The following is a 13,195-nucleotide window of genomic DNA, read 5'->3' as shown; positions in this document are numbered from 1 at the left end:
GTCGACAACAATGTTTGTGGTGCCTATGCACACAAACTGACTAAGGCAGATGTTTACAGTACACGTGGTATTAACCACAGGTCATGTTCATGAGTATACCACCTTTTGTAGAGATAATCTAAGTTGACTCATACATCTATCACAGCAAACAACCGAAATGATTAATCAGTTATTGACTGAATATCCTCTGAATAAATTCAGATTCATTTATCTTACATTGATTTTTATATATTTATCATTATGAAGTAATGTGATGATAATGCACACATTTCGTTAACATTATGTAAATTTCCGCGTGTAGCAATTTTAATTTTTATTGGTCAATTCTGCAATTTGGTTAACATGGAAACGGAGCATCCACTTGTGTGAAATAGTGTGCTTCTAAATGGATGTCATCAAGTTCTACCCTTACCCACAGCCAAACTCCTGTTCAGACCAGCCTTCTTAGAGTCCCTGGGGGGAGGGGTGCTGGAGAGCGCCCCCATTAGGAATTCCATAATTTTACTGGGAGACATTAAATCCCACATTGTTAATGCAAGTGTAACCTGGAGGGGCATGATTGGAAAAACAACCAACACCAACTGAATGCAAGCGGTGTTCTGTGATTTGTCCATAACAATCACCATTTACAAGTACTGGGGCACCTTAGACTGCAGTTCTGAAATCGATCGATCACACCTGCCACGTTATGACTTGGACAGTGGTGAACAGAGAAGCTGAAATGTAAAGTGATCACCACCTGATAATGAGTTAGATTTAAGGGTGGGAAGAGGATACCGGACATATAGTGAAAAGACGATGGGAATGTTTGTTGGAACCTTCCATTCGTCACACATTCAACTCCCAACACCTAAAGGAGGCAGGGGATAAGGAACCTGAATATAAATGGCAGTTATACAGCACTGATGACTTCTTTACCCTGTAATTTGAGTGCGTAATATAATCTACCAATGAACAGACAACACACACTCTGATCTTAGACACTCAAATCAGTCTGGAACTAAAGCCAAGGACTAAATGAATGAGCCTTGAGGATGGAGTGTAAATACAGAAATGTGTTTAATTCTGAAGGTGCTCTCGCTGGAATGCTCTTATCAGGGTTATATGTTGACTTGACATTTTCTTAGGATGCTTTGCGTGTGTGTGTGTGAGAGAGAAAGAGTGTGCGCCCATACTGAGGCGACATCAATCTGTTCACATTGTGAGGACTGGCATCCCTCCTAGTGACGAAAGTAAGTGTCTGAAAAGCAAATCGAGACTTTTTTAAGATGTGTGTGTTTCTTTACAGTCTGGCCTGTGTGTGTAATAATAGGGGTGGCAGGCTGCCAGGCAGGCAGATAATACCACAGTAGTTGGTGTTTGAGTGATTTGAAGTTGCTGTTTCACCTCAGCAACAGTCCGCAAAGTGCAGGTCGCGGCCCCACTGACAGTAACCCAGTACTCCCAGGAATGTGAAAATTAGATTTTTTTTTTTTTAAACTACTATTCTGTAAATACTTCATAACCAATTTCCCCTGGAAAAAGGTTCATCATCACTTCCGATTCTGGAACAGTACTTAGTATGTTGTATTATTGGTTAGGATTTACCCAGACAACAGTTACATGTCACAGAATAATGCATGGGAAGTACACAGTCCAGTGATTAAGCCCAGCAGGACAGCAGGCCTCAGCACTTTTATAGGCACCATAGTGTGTGTGTTGGCGTGCATATGTTCATGTGTGTGCGATTGTCTGTCCTCTTGCAGACCACCCCCCACCAGACCCCCTTAAGGCACATGCAAGTCTTTACATGACACTAATGCTATATGTCTCTGTCGAGCTGTCTGCACTCCTTGGGCTTGGGCACACAAGCACAAAGGCAGAGATGATTGGTTGGGGACTTTAGGAGACACAACTAACAACGTGATGGGACTGATAAGGAAAGATAATGTTTGTACACCCCTGTGTGTGTATGTATGCATGTGGTGACTTTCTGTGCGAGTACCTCTCCTCCTCTCTCGCTCCTTGATGAGGCATAGGGAGGTGAGGAGGTGCAGACGATGGAGGTGATTGTGAACACCCAGATCCAACAAATCACATTCTGAGAGGTTCAACAGGTCCTGAAGAACACACACACACAAAAAAATAGAGCTCTCGTGAGCGTTTCCAATATCCAATTTCAAGTAAAGTAAACAAAAAACATGGTTGGGCATTTCTTTAGTTTTAGAAGTTGATTATGCTGATGAATGACTGATGGGAAGATACCAGCAAATACCGATCTGTAGTATAAACAACAAGCACTAACCATCAAAATAATAGATCATTTACATTCATGATGGGTGCGACCATTTTTGGGCAACATTTGCTTTTTTGAAGTTGTGTACAGCAGCTTTACATTATAATAAAATAAAATAATGATTAAAAAATACAAGCAGCCATTCCTACATTTTTCAGTTACTTTCTGCTCATAATTTGGCTCTTCCTGGTCCAGCTGTTTGATTTGATTAGATTCTGTGGTAAATGTTTGATTCCTTAGTCTGTCCATCAGAGGGAGCCAAAGGAGCCCCAAAGGCGGCTGACATCAATGCAACGAGCAATAACTGATGAAATGCGTGGCTGGGACGAAATAGATTATGGGCTGAAGTTAAAATAGCTCTTGTTTTTTTTATTTTAAACTCGTATTGGTACTTGGCTTATTTTTATATTTATTTGTTACCTCGCTTTTGAGTGTTAAGTTGCCGTGTGATGATTTTAGCATTCTTTGTAATGACCTCCTAAAACTCCTGCATTTTCCAATGGGTCAAACATGTGAGTTTATTTATAGCTAACAATTGGCTCTTGTCAATTAACGCCCTAGAGTACATCGTCTTCATTAAATACTCCTCAAAAACGTAACCAAAGACATGTTGCAGATTGAAGCTGATATAAAACAAATAACTCCAGATGGGCAGTTACATTTATAGCAAGTCTATATACAGTATAGAGCTGGGCCCCCTGAATTTTTACTTTTTACTCATTATGGCTAGACCCCCCCCCCTCGTCTAGACAGTTTGTTGGCTCCTACAAAATTGTAAACTGCTGAAACCACCGGTGTCCTCCTGTCCCCAAAAGTGTGCCATCTCCTCCCTCCACCATATTCCTGTCATTACAGCAATGTTTAGCACATGAACAAACACCCTGCCACACTCCCACCTGCACTATGGTATTAACTTAATTGGACCCCTGAAAGGACCACTGGGGGAGAGCCATAGTCTTTGAACCAGAACTCAACCTTGGACTGTACTAGAAGTGCTAAATTACACACACTGCCTCATCACAGGTCCCTCTCACCTCAAACCTCCTTATGTCACGGCACTGTTGTGGTATTTTGGTTAGCATACGTTTCATTAGCATATGTTTTTCGGTTAATGTCAACATTTTTCCCAGGTTTGCGTACATTTGCAACTTGCAAATTTCTTTACAATCCATTTTGGGTTGTTTTGCAAAATAATTTCGAAAGGAAAGCAGATACTTGAGGTGAGAAACAGTATTGAATTCAAGAAATAACTCACGGCAAAACACAAAGGTGGTGTCTGTGTTGATCTGGCTGCCATATTGTGTCTTTGGCAACAACACGTCTTCAACCAAGGTGAAAATAACTTTCTCTTTCATTTATTGTTGACATGTGCTAAACTATAGTTATGATTCATTATAAAAACATTGGGTAATGTTTCTGGAACAGATTCATAGGTTCCACTGTTTTAGTTATTACGAACATTCTGTAGTCAAACAGTTTAGTTTTTGTACGTGAGAATAGCCGTGTTATCTCTGAATATCTCTCCCTCTCTCTTCTGTCTCATCTTTGTGTCCAAAACCAAGTTGACATCTTTTCTTTAGAAGATTATCCAGATATGAGCTCTCAGTCCTGTCCTGCAGAGAGTTGCTTTAACTAATGTGGATGTTGGTTTTGTCCCTGTGAATGCTGGTGTTCCATGATCATGGCTGGCCAATACTGACCTCTAAATTAATCATCAGTTTGAGAAAAAAAGTGAACTTTTAATACATTTTTATTAGATTTTTGACAATTCAGTTCCATTTGAAGTATTCTAAACTTTACTCATGGGCAATGGTGATTCTGTGTGCCGACTTAGCCAAGTAACAAAAAGCCGAGATAGCTGAGAACCACTGAGCTGGATATTGTTGTTCTAATACCTGAAAAGAGTCAGTGATGCTGTGGATGATGTTGGATGATGGAGGATGGTGTTGATGTTGTAAATTCCATCACTGAGAACACGCTGCACACACATACGCACATTTCAGCGTTTTCTCATTGTGCTTTTTCCTTCGTTTTAAACTTTGTTTTGTTTCTGCAATGGTCGTCTCTGGGAGGGGAGGGCACTGATTTGATAATACATTTATTTTTCCCAATATTTTGCAATTGACCAATTTGACCAATGCATTATGAGTAATGGAAGGTAACAGAATAATTTAAGTCTTATTGGCTAATACATCTAGCTAAGGGTCAAATTATCGTTACTTAATGGCCTTAACAAGATTCTCCATTTACTCGCATAAGGTTAGCATTAGGTTGTATTGCTCTGCTTTAAGTGCTACTTTTATTTACACATCTGTTCATTTGCATAGTGTGACTCTCAGAAACAGTTAAGTCATTATTTTTACAACTACATTATTCTGAAGTAAAAAGTAATGCATCTAATGCCACCTATTTAGATCCATATCTGCAGCTCACATATATCCATAGTGGCTCGTTTGAATGGTTCAACATGAGTGGACACAAATGGATTTCATACTTAGAGGTCACCCAGACCTGCTATTTTCCATTATTACTTTTAGGGTGACCTCCATTTGAAGATAATTGAAAATCCAAATTCACTATGATGAATGATGAATGAATGACAAACATAATGATATCACATATTTTGATGATATTTTTTGTGACACAACAGTAGCTACAATATAGAGCGAGACGATATATTGTGTACCTCAACACCATCATATTCTTGCTCCAGCGCAGTACAGTATTGTGGTAATCCGAGCTGACTCAGCCATCGGGAGATAGACTGGTGCTTCATGGTCCACAAACCCAGGCATGAGCAGGGACATATACATGCACTCTTTAAATATGTTCAGTTGAAACCTGAAGGAGAAGATATAAATTGTTAAAATCAACCATGTTTTTTTTTATCATTGTATTCACCGTATTGCAATGTGATGTGTTTAAACAGCGTGGGCCAATGCATGCATACTTGTATGAGTGGGTGGTACTTGTCATTTTATTTTGCATGTGTGTACAGCTGTGTGCTGTGCTAAGGACAGGACACAGCGAACATTATCAGGCGGAGAGGCACTTTCTGAGCATGTGCAGTGACCTCACGCTGACTCCATTACATTAAGTATGGCTATACGGGATGTCACTGACTGTTACCAAAGTGACTTCTACCTGACTGACGCCAACGACTCTCAAAGAAACTTCACTCAATCACCAATCTGCGGCAGTGTCATCATGTACATTAGAGAAGAAGAGTGCCTAACGCACTCTATGAACTCCCATTTCCAGTTTAACCTATTGGATTGGAGTCACATAATACACTTGACATAATTTGATACCTGTTTTTGTTTTTTCTTTTTCTTGACATTCCCAATAGTACTGTACTATACTACTGTAATACTACTGTACAGCTGGAAGTAAACAACTTTCTGGGCATTTTTCAGCCAGATGATCCTGGTAAGAACAAGCAGTCCTGTCTGCTGCACAGATTTATTTCATTTTATTGTTGAGTTTTTATGAATGTGAGTGTAGTGTGAATGGTTGTTTGTCTATATGTGCCCTGTGATTGGCTGGTGACCAGTCCAGGGTGTACCCCGTCTCTCGCTCGAAGACAGCTGGGATAGGCTCCAGCATGCCCATAGAATACCGGTCGGACATCCGTAGTTTTTTTATGGGAGCAGAATCTCCTCCATCCTTTGCATCAAACCTACATCAATAGAGATTGAGCAAGGTACTGAACTACTCAATGTTAATAAGTATTACTTATACATTTGGTGCATTGTGTTTATTTCTTCTGGGTTGCCTGCTCACAAACCGTGTCATTTGTCAAAGTAAGGGACACCACCAACTGGCCAAACCAAATCATTTCACCTCTTGGTTTTAACACTCCTTGTTTAAAGGGAAAAGAAATTAACTAAAGGGCAAAACAATGGCAGCTTATACATGCAGATAAGTTTACCAAAACTAAAAGTAAACTAATGCTCTCCCCCAAGAGGGTTCCACTTCCTGTTGAGTCCAATCCAACCATTCTCTCCCGTTCTGACCTCTGCTGTTTCCCATGACCACATTTCTCCAGAGTGCTGTCCCAGCATCCATTTCATCATAGAAAACTATATATAGACTCATCTACATCCCTCATGATGAATGAGCCAAACAAGCATGCCTATTTAACATCTATAGCAAAGCAAATAACGGATGGACTTTCAGGGACAACCAACTCTAGAACAGCCAAGGCAGTGTTGGAGGACAATCTCCCCTTTACTTAGTCACTCTAATGCCTTTATTGGCTGCCTTTTATAGAGCAAGGGCATCTGTTTCACCAATCACATTAGACTGACACAATCCAACCAAGTGAATTAAGCTGTAAAACAAAGCATCAGCAAGCTGTTTGCAGCAAACTATCTGAAGGAGGCACTTCATGACGGTGACTAAAATGAAAGCCCATAACAAGCCTGAGCTATGTGACCATAAACATTTATGAAGGTGGAATATGATGCTCTCCCTGGGGTGCTTGCCTTAAGAACATGTCTGAAGCTGTCTGCGTGTATTGAACAAGGCTACAGTAAATACTGTACACATGCAGCAGAGAGGATGAAAATAGAATAAATAAAGTAGAATAATCACATTGGCATAACAGAAATGTGGCTTGAAACAATGCATGTGTTAATTGTTAACATAATTAAATACATTTGTTACCACTGTTAACACTCCATTTTTGACAGCCCTAATACAAATATATATAAATGATGAGATTTATAACGTTACTTTTATCTTCACTGATTCATGATATGACTGAAAACAGGAAGGTGGTGGTGGTTGATCTCACTGTCACATGATATCTTTGAACAGTCACGTCTTCAGTGAAGGTAAAAGTAACCTTAAATGTTCATGTATCCCTTCATGTAGCAGTAATATGCTTTGAAAATTAGTTTATGTATACAAAACTATACACCCAAACTGAGGAAATATTATTGAATATATTTTAAACATTAAAACATGCTAACCGGGGCGCCACTGTAATATAATAACAAACTTTAAAAAACTTTATATTAACAATAACAACTATTATGAGTGACATCAAAACTAGTCAGTTGTTATAATGATCTATTGGATCAACACCGGCTGCACAGTACTGAGTGGTTATCATGCAGGCCTCACATCTAGGAGACCAGAGTTCAATTCCACTCTCGGCCATCTCTGTTTGGCATGTTCTCCCTATGCATGCGTGGGTTTTCTCTGGGTACTCCCACATTCCAAAAACATGCTAGTTTAATTGGCGACTCCAAATTGTTCATAGGTATGAATGTGAGTGTGAATGGTTGTTTGTCTATATGTGCCCTATGATTGGCTGGCGACCAGTCCAGGGTGTACCCTCGCCCGAAGACAGCCGGGATAGGCTCCAGCACACCCCGCTACCCTTGTGAGGATAAGCGGTAGAAAATGAATGATTGGATCAACACCAATTAATGATACAGTAAAGTGGGTCTTACACAGAAAGCCAAGTCACACCAAGAGAAGTACTGCACTGCATTTCGGTTGTGGTCAGAATATTATCCAACTTATATAAAATCAGGTTTGACTGGTTTACCGGGTAGAATGAAATCAGGTGAGACTTCTTACAAAGAAAGCTAAAATCATTACACAGCAACTTAACACTCAAAAGGTAGCTAAGAAATATACAATAAATGTACAATAAATGAACTCAAGTGGGTGTCATTCACATATTGGCTTACAACAACATAAGAATTATTTATTAAGTCATCGTACAAATGTTCCAGTGAAACACTTTTAACTATGTTTTTGATCACAGTGCAACAACATTACTATCAGTGTGATTTAAATAGTGATCAGAGTCATATTTTAAGAGAAAAAACCTCATGAATATTCAATAAATTAGTACATTCTAAATTAGGAATCAACACCTTAGTAAATTAGAGAGCGATATTGACACCTACCTTGAAAAAGTCTCAGAGCCACAGCCAGTGATGGCTGCATGCAGCCTACATGCAGACTTGCTGCTCACAGATGTGAGCCAATGCAAAGTTTCACCCTGCCGTGGTGTCATCCACTTTTACTATCCACAAATCACAAGGCATCGAGAGAGAGAGAGAGAGAGAGCGAGAGAGAAAGCGAGCGAGAGAGAGAGATGCTGCTTTCAAGTACAGGGATAGAACATCCTCTGGTTGAATTTACTGTCATATTTGGACTTTTGCCTGCAGGAAAAATGCTGTATCTGCTATATAATGTACACAGACAGTGATGCGCAAAAGGTAAATCCAGTATGTGACATACTGTATTTCAATACCACAATGATTTTTTACTTGTTTTCAAGCACTACAGTCATGACGAGCTGGATGTTTTTACAGAAAAGCAGCAACAAAGACAAACAAAGAACACAAAGTGGATCAAGTTTCCATTTTAAAGGGAAGATGTCTGAGAAATCTGTTGGCGTGTGCATGTAGTCCTCAAATCTGTGAGCATGTGTAGTCATGCAAGATTGACACTTTGTCTCAGAAGAAAAAATGCATAAGATGAAACTGATGCAGTTACTTAAAAAACACACCTAAAGTAGACCAAAATAGCATCATATGCAAAACATCTAAGAAATTTGAAACCATCTATCTCATGTTTTTAAGCAACTCCCAACCAACTACTACACATGACATGCATTTTTTTTTAATTGATCAGTTGAAACCATCCATTCTTTGCCATCCCACTAGCAATGTGGGGTACATGGGTGGACTCAACTCGCTTGCATTAACTGCTTATGTTCCCCCCCAACACCATCCCCCTTTCACTCTTAGTACTCCTGCTTTTCCGCCACCATCCGACCTTCGTAGAAATCCCATCATTCAACATCTACTAACCAGTTTTGTGACCAGCAGCCTCTACATTGATGTTACTGTTGTCATGCAATAATCATGACGCCATCAGTTTTTACGTTATTCCATTCCTGTCAGAACCTTGGTGCTCCACATCATCTGTCCCACCTTTTCCAATTTTGCCCAAGGAGGGGAAGTGAGCCAAAACTTAGTAGGGATCCGAGCACACTTTCTGGGCTCTACGTATGAACTGAGCTCAAGGGTGATATGATGAAAAAAAATAGGTGTGAATGTGAGTGTGATTGTTTGTCTGTGTGTACCCTGCCATTGGCACCTGGTCAGGGTGTACCTCACCTCTCACTTGAAGACAGCTGAGATATGTCCTTGGGAAATGTTCTCTCTTGAGAGGAGTATGTTTTCAAACGTTTGAGAACCACTGCCTTAAAGTACTGTACATCCAGCCAAGATAAAGGCCGTGGGTGAGCTGCCCAATAAAGCAGCTTCAAAGGTTCTTGAGATTTGCCTGGACCCCGGAGGCTGACTCAGCCTGAATATTCAATGACAACACAACTATAAAAATCAACATATAAGAAACCCCACTTACCCTCTTCTGTAGCGCCCCCTGGTGTTGCACAAAATATAGTGAACGATGAAGCTTCAATTTGAAATAGCAGAAGAGACTACTCATTACCATGCCATATACAGCATATGGTACATTTATAAATAATACTAATAATTCTAAATCATTTTAGTTTTAAAATAATTAAAGATGAGTTTGGAATGAAAATGTATAGAGGCTTTAAACAACGAATCAACACACAGGAAGGAGAGCCAATGGGAACAGAAGGGGCGTGTCCATTGTTGTTGTGATTGACGTCAATTTCCTGCTTTGAGATGTGAAAGCGGTCAACTGCAGCTTGTGACTAGGAAGAGGATAAACAGAGTTAGACGACTAAGCAGGTAGTATAAATATGTCTCGTGTTTAATATTGCCAAATGTGTTACTGTGTGTGACGAGTGCGAGTAGAGAGAAGGTAGGCCATTTTAGTGTAATTGTTACAGCCACTGATTCAGCTCACAAGACTGAAGCATGTGATATCGATTAGCGACACACAGTAGTGATACACTACTGCCTTGTTCAGCCTGCGCAGTGAAACAGCATTAAATGATGTGATTCCTCTTGTGTTGTTTTTTTTTATGTAGAACTACTTATGCTCCCTGCCCCCTGGGTCCATATTTATTATTGTTCGCAATATTGTATTGACTCATGTAAATGAAGTATTGTAACCGCATCTGCAGTAGCAATGTCGGGGTATCCACATTTTGCTGTGAATGCTTACAGCCCTCAAATAAAAGCCTGGTTACTTTATTATTTATTTAAATAGTATCTTAATTCTTCTTACAGTCTACTGGGTGTCCTGCAAATGATAAAGTGAAAAGCAGAAGTGAGAGTTGTACAACACTTTCCACCCCTGATTAAACATGGTGCACGTATATAACTGCCATCCTTACGCCTCACAGCAGATAGTACAGGTCAGTGGAGTTTGCTCAATATTAGTCCGTATACCCAACCTAAACGTTATATGATATACCTAATAGTGTGTAACCCTTCTCTATCAGGTGGAACAGGAGCCTGGCTTGGTCTGCTGCGGAGGCGGTGCCCTGTTTGTGGTCACAACTGGAGGATGCAAGGTGACATTTGATGCAAATCTTATCTATTTTCATCAACATAACATCAGATGTTAAGTGCAACACATTCACAACTTGTGCAGGGATACAGAGGCCTCATCAAAAGCATAATTGCTGAAAGCAGTGCTATCCAAAGTGTGGCCTAAGGGCAATTTTAGACATATTGTAACAATAAACTTAATTAATAGTATGAAATACAGTGGGGCCATCGCTCAGTGTGTTGTGGTTCAATTTAGGTGGAAGCCTACAATCTGGTGCAGGAAGGATGCCCTCTTATTTGTCGCTTTGCCACCATGGGAACTGTGAGGAGTATCCAGCACAGCAACATAGGTCAACACTCTCTTCATCCTCCAGCATCCTCCTTTTCATCCTCACACTGTAGATGATTGTTTGGATAATTTGTGTTGTGGAGTCAGGAAGAATTTGACTTACTGAATTCTCTTCATGACTCTCACAACGATAGGAGATTATTTGGTCACCATTGAGGAAAAGAGCAACGCCACCTACCTGAGAGCCTACACCAACTGGCGTTACCAGGTAAACTCAAACTCTGCTCCAGTGTTTGTGAGTGGATGGGTAAAGCGGTTCTTTTTGGTGGGTGTTATAAGGAATGTGCAGACAGCTCATGTTTTGAAACCTTGATTCACAACAGAACATAAAGTCATTGACATTTTGTGCAGTGATAAAGATGTGGTTGTGCGCCTTAAAACATGCACGGGCTATTAAAAAAATAATAATTCCGGGGCTCCATGTAAGTGTGTGCTGATTTTAAAGATAATATACACTTAATTGTACATCTAATATGTCACTATGTTGATGATCAGATGTATGGAGGTGTAACAAGATACACAGATTGTCTCATTATAATGTGTTGCCGTGAGCGAGGGAAAACAGGTAATATCAAATGTATCTGTGGATAAATGTATTGGTGGCGGGCTACCATCAATTAATGAATGTATGGTAGCAGGTGAGCTGGAGCCTATCCCAGCTGGCTGGTCACCAGTCAATCGGGTTATCACCCCAGTAAGAGTAATTCTGAATGTTCTCTGTAGCATAATGTGTAAAAGTAATACAATTCTAATGTGTATCTACTGTATGTTCTTCATTCAGGCCGAGGAAAAGGCTCGCGTTGGGGTGCGCTTGTTAGGCCACCTGCTTCGTGGGGCGTCTCAGAGGGGCGGAGTACAAATGGAGATTATTGAGATTCCATTATCGGAGCGTCCTATTTCTGTTGCATGCTGCGCAGTCACAGGTGACCTCCTGGTTGGCTGTGACAACACTCTGGTTCTGTTTACTTTGAGAAGACAAAACCAGCAGAACCTGGCAAGTACACAGGCTACTCCGTTACTCATCCCTTTACTTCCATTTGGAGTAAATCATTTATGTGTAAGAAGGTTGTGAAATTTGCTTGTGCTTTTTTTTATGTGATTGAAAAAAACATTATAATTTGTAAATGTAAGACACAATGCTTTGGTGTAAAACAAAAGTGCATAATTAGGTCTGGCATGAAAGATAGCTTCTCAGGAATTGATTTGAATATAAACTGTGGAATGCAGTATTTTTTTTGCTTCTTTTCGCTCCAATTCTGCTTTTGTTCTGAATGTTTATTTTGTGATTTCTATGTAAGCAGACCATGCAGCACCATTCACACACGCAGCTGAATTCCAGTCAGATTCCAGGTAACACTGAAATGTGTAAAAAATGTTTTGCATTCACAGTAAGGGTTAACACAGCTTCAGTTTCTATCCCCATACTAAGATACAACTACTAAGATACAGCACATAGTAAAGTAATAATCCATTGCTAGCTTTAAAAATAGGGTTCTCTCAAACTTCTGTTTTTGTTTCCAGATCAAACCACAAACCAACACTGCTCGTTTTTGGACTTTGAACGCTCTGTCATCCTGCATCTTCCAGGAACTAAACCTAAACAGGTATCTACAACATTGTTTATAATTGTCACTATTCAATATACATTTTTGGCCCAATTATTTAATGAAACTGTTATTTTTCCAAGGTGGAATGATTATCTTGAATGATTAAAAAAAAAGAGAATTGGGTGCACATGTTTTATTTTATTTATGCTTGTCAAATGTGTTTGTTACATCCCTGTCTGTGTTTAAATGTCCCATGCATCCCTCCAGGTAGCACTTTGTGCAGGATATGTAGCTGTGCAAGCTGACCTGGAGGTGCTGGTCTTGAAACTGGATACAAATCCCGAGGCCCAACTCCTGGAGGAGGAGTCGGCGGCACCAAAAAATGGTGATTTAATACACATCAAGGAGCTGTATGCTACATTCCATATGCAGTACTCTTGTAGTACATATTAGTAGAGGACACAGAGACGTCCCAGGTCAGCTGTGAGACATTTATGCTCTGATGATGTAATCATCCCTCACCATGGCTCCCTCACTCTCTATGAAGCAGGAATCACATAAT

At 40.0% G+C, this 13,195-nt stretch overlaps 2 protein-coding genes across 5 annotated transcripts in view; one reads left to right on the top strand and one right to left on the bottom strand.

The window, feature by feature from the left end:
- The window catches only part of bcar3 (BCAR3 adaptor protein, NSP family member), a 49,489-nt gene extending 41,212 nt beyond the window's left edge, over positions 1–8,277 (bottom strand). Inside the window, exons 1-3 of one of the 2 annotated variants that reach the window (XM_058073014.2) lie at positions 8,203–8,277; positions 4,962–5,116; positions 1,985–2,099 (exon numbers count right to left, since the gene is read on the bottom strand). In XM_058073014.2, coding sequence (XP_057928997.2) covers positions 1,985–2,099; positions 4,962–5,051 — 205 coding nt within the window. In that variant the 5' untranslated portion in view covers positions 5,052–5,116; positions 8,203–8,277. The remainder of the gene's footprint in view (positions 1–1,984; positions 2,100–4,961; positions 5,117–8,202) is intronic. The other variant, XM_058073018.2, reaches the window with a different exon arrangement.
- The window catches only part of hps3 (HPS3 biogenesis of lysosomal organelles complex 2 subunit 1), a 34,301-nt gene that overhangs the window by 13,195 nt on the left and 7,911 nt on the right, over positions 1–13,195 (top strand). For 2 of the 3 annotated variants that reach the window (XM_058073025.2, XM_078790020.1), the window contains exons 1-9: positions 9,914–10,029; positions 10,474–10,601; positions 10,689–10,760; positions 10,994–11,087; positions 11,221–11,294; positions 11,868–12,080; positions 12,388–12,436; positions 12,608–12,690; positions 12,901–13,018. In XM_058073025.2, coding sequence (XP_057929008.2) covers positions 10,551–10,601; positions 10,689–10,760; positions 10,994–11,087; positions 11,221–11,294; positions 11,868–12,080; positions 12,388–12,436; positions 12,608–12,690; positions 12,901–13,018 — 754 coding nt within the window. In that variant the 5' untranslated portion in view covers positions 9,914–10,029; positions 10,474–10,550. Of the gene's footprint in view, positions 1–9,913; positions 10,030–10,473; positions 10,602–10,688; positions 10,761–10,993; positions 11,088–11,220; positions 11,295–11,867; positions 12,081–12,387; positions 12,437–12,607; positions 12,691–12,900; positions 13,019–13,195 lie in introns of those variants that run through there. The other variant, XM_078790021.1, reaches the window with a different exon arrangement.

This window comes from Doryrhamphus excisus, linkage group LG4 (assembly GCF_037039965.1).
Source record: "Doryrhamphus excisus strain RoL-2023G ecotype Guam linkage group LG4, RoL_Dexc_Guam_v1.1, whole genome shotgun sequence".
Lineage (NCBI taxonomy): Eukaryota > Metazoa > Chordata > Actinopteri > Syngnathiformes > Syngnathidae > Doryrhamphus > Doryrhamphus excisus.
This window is presented reverse-complemented; position numbering and strand designations above follow the sequence as displayed.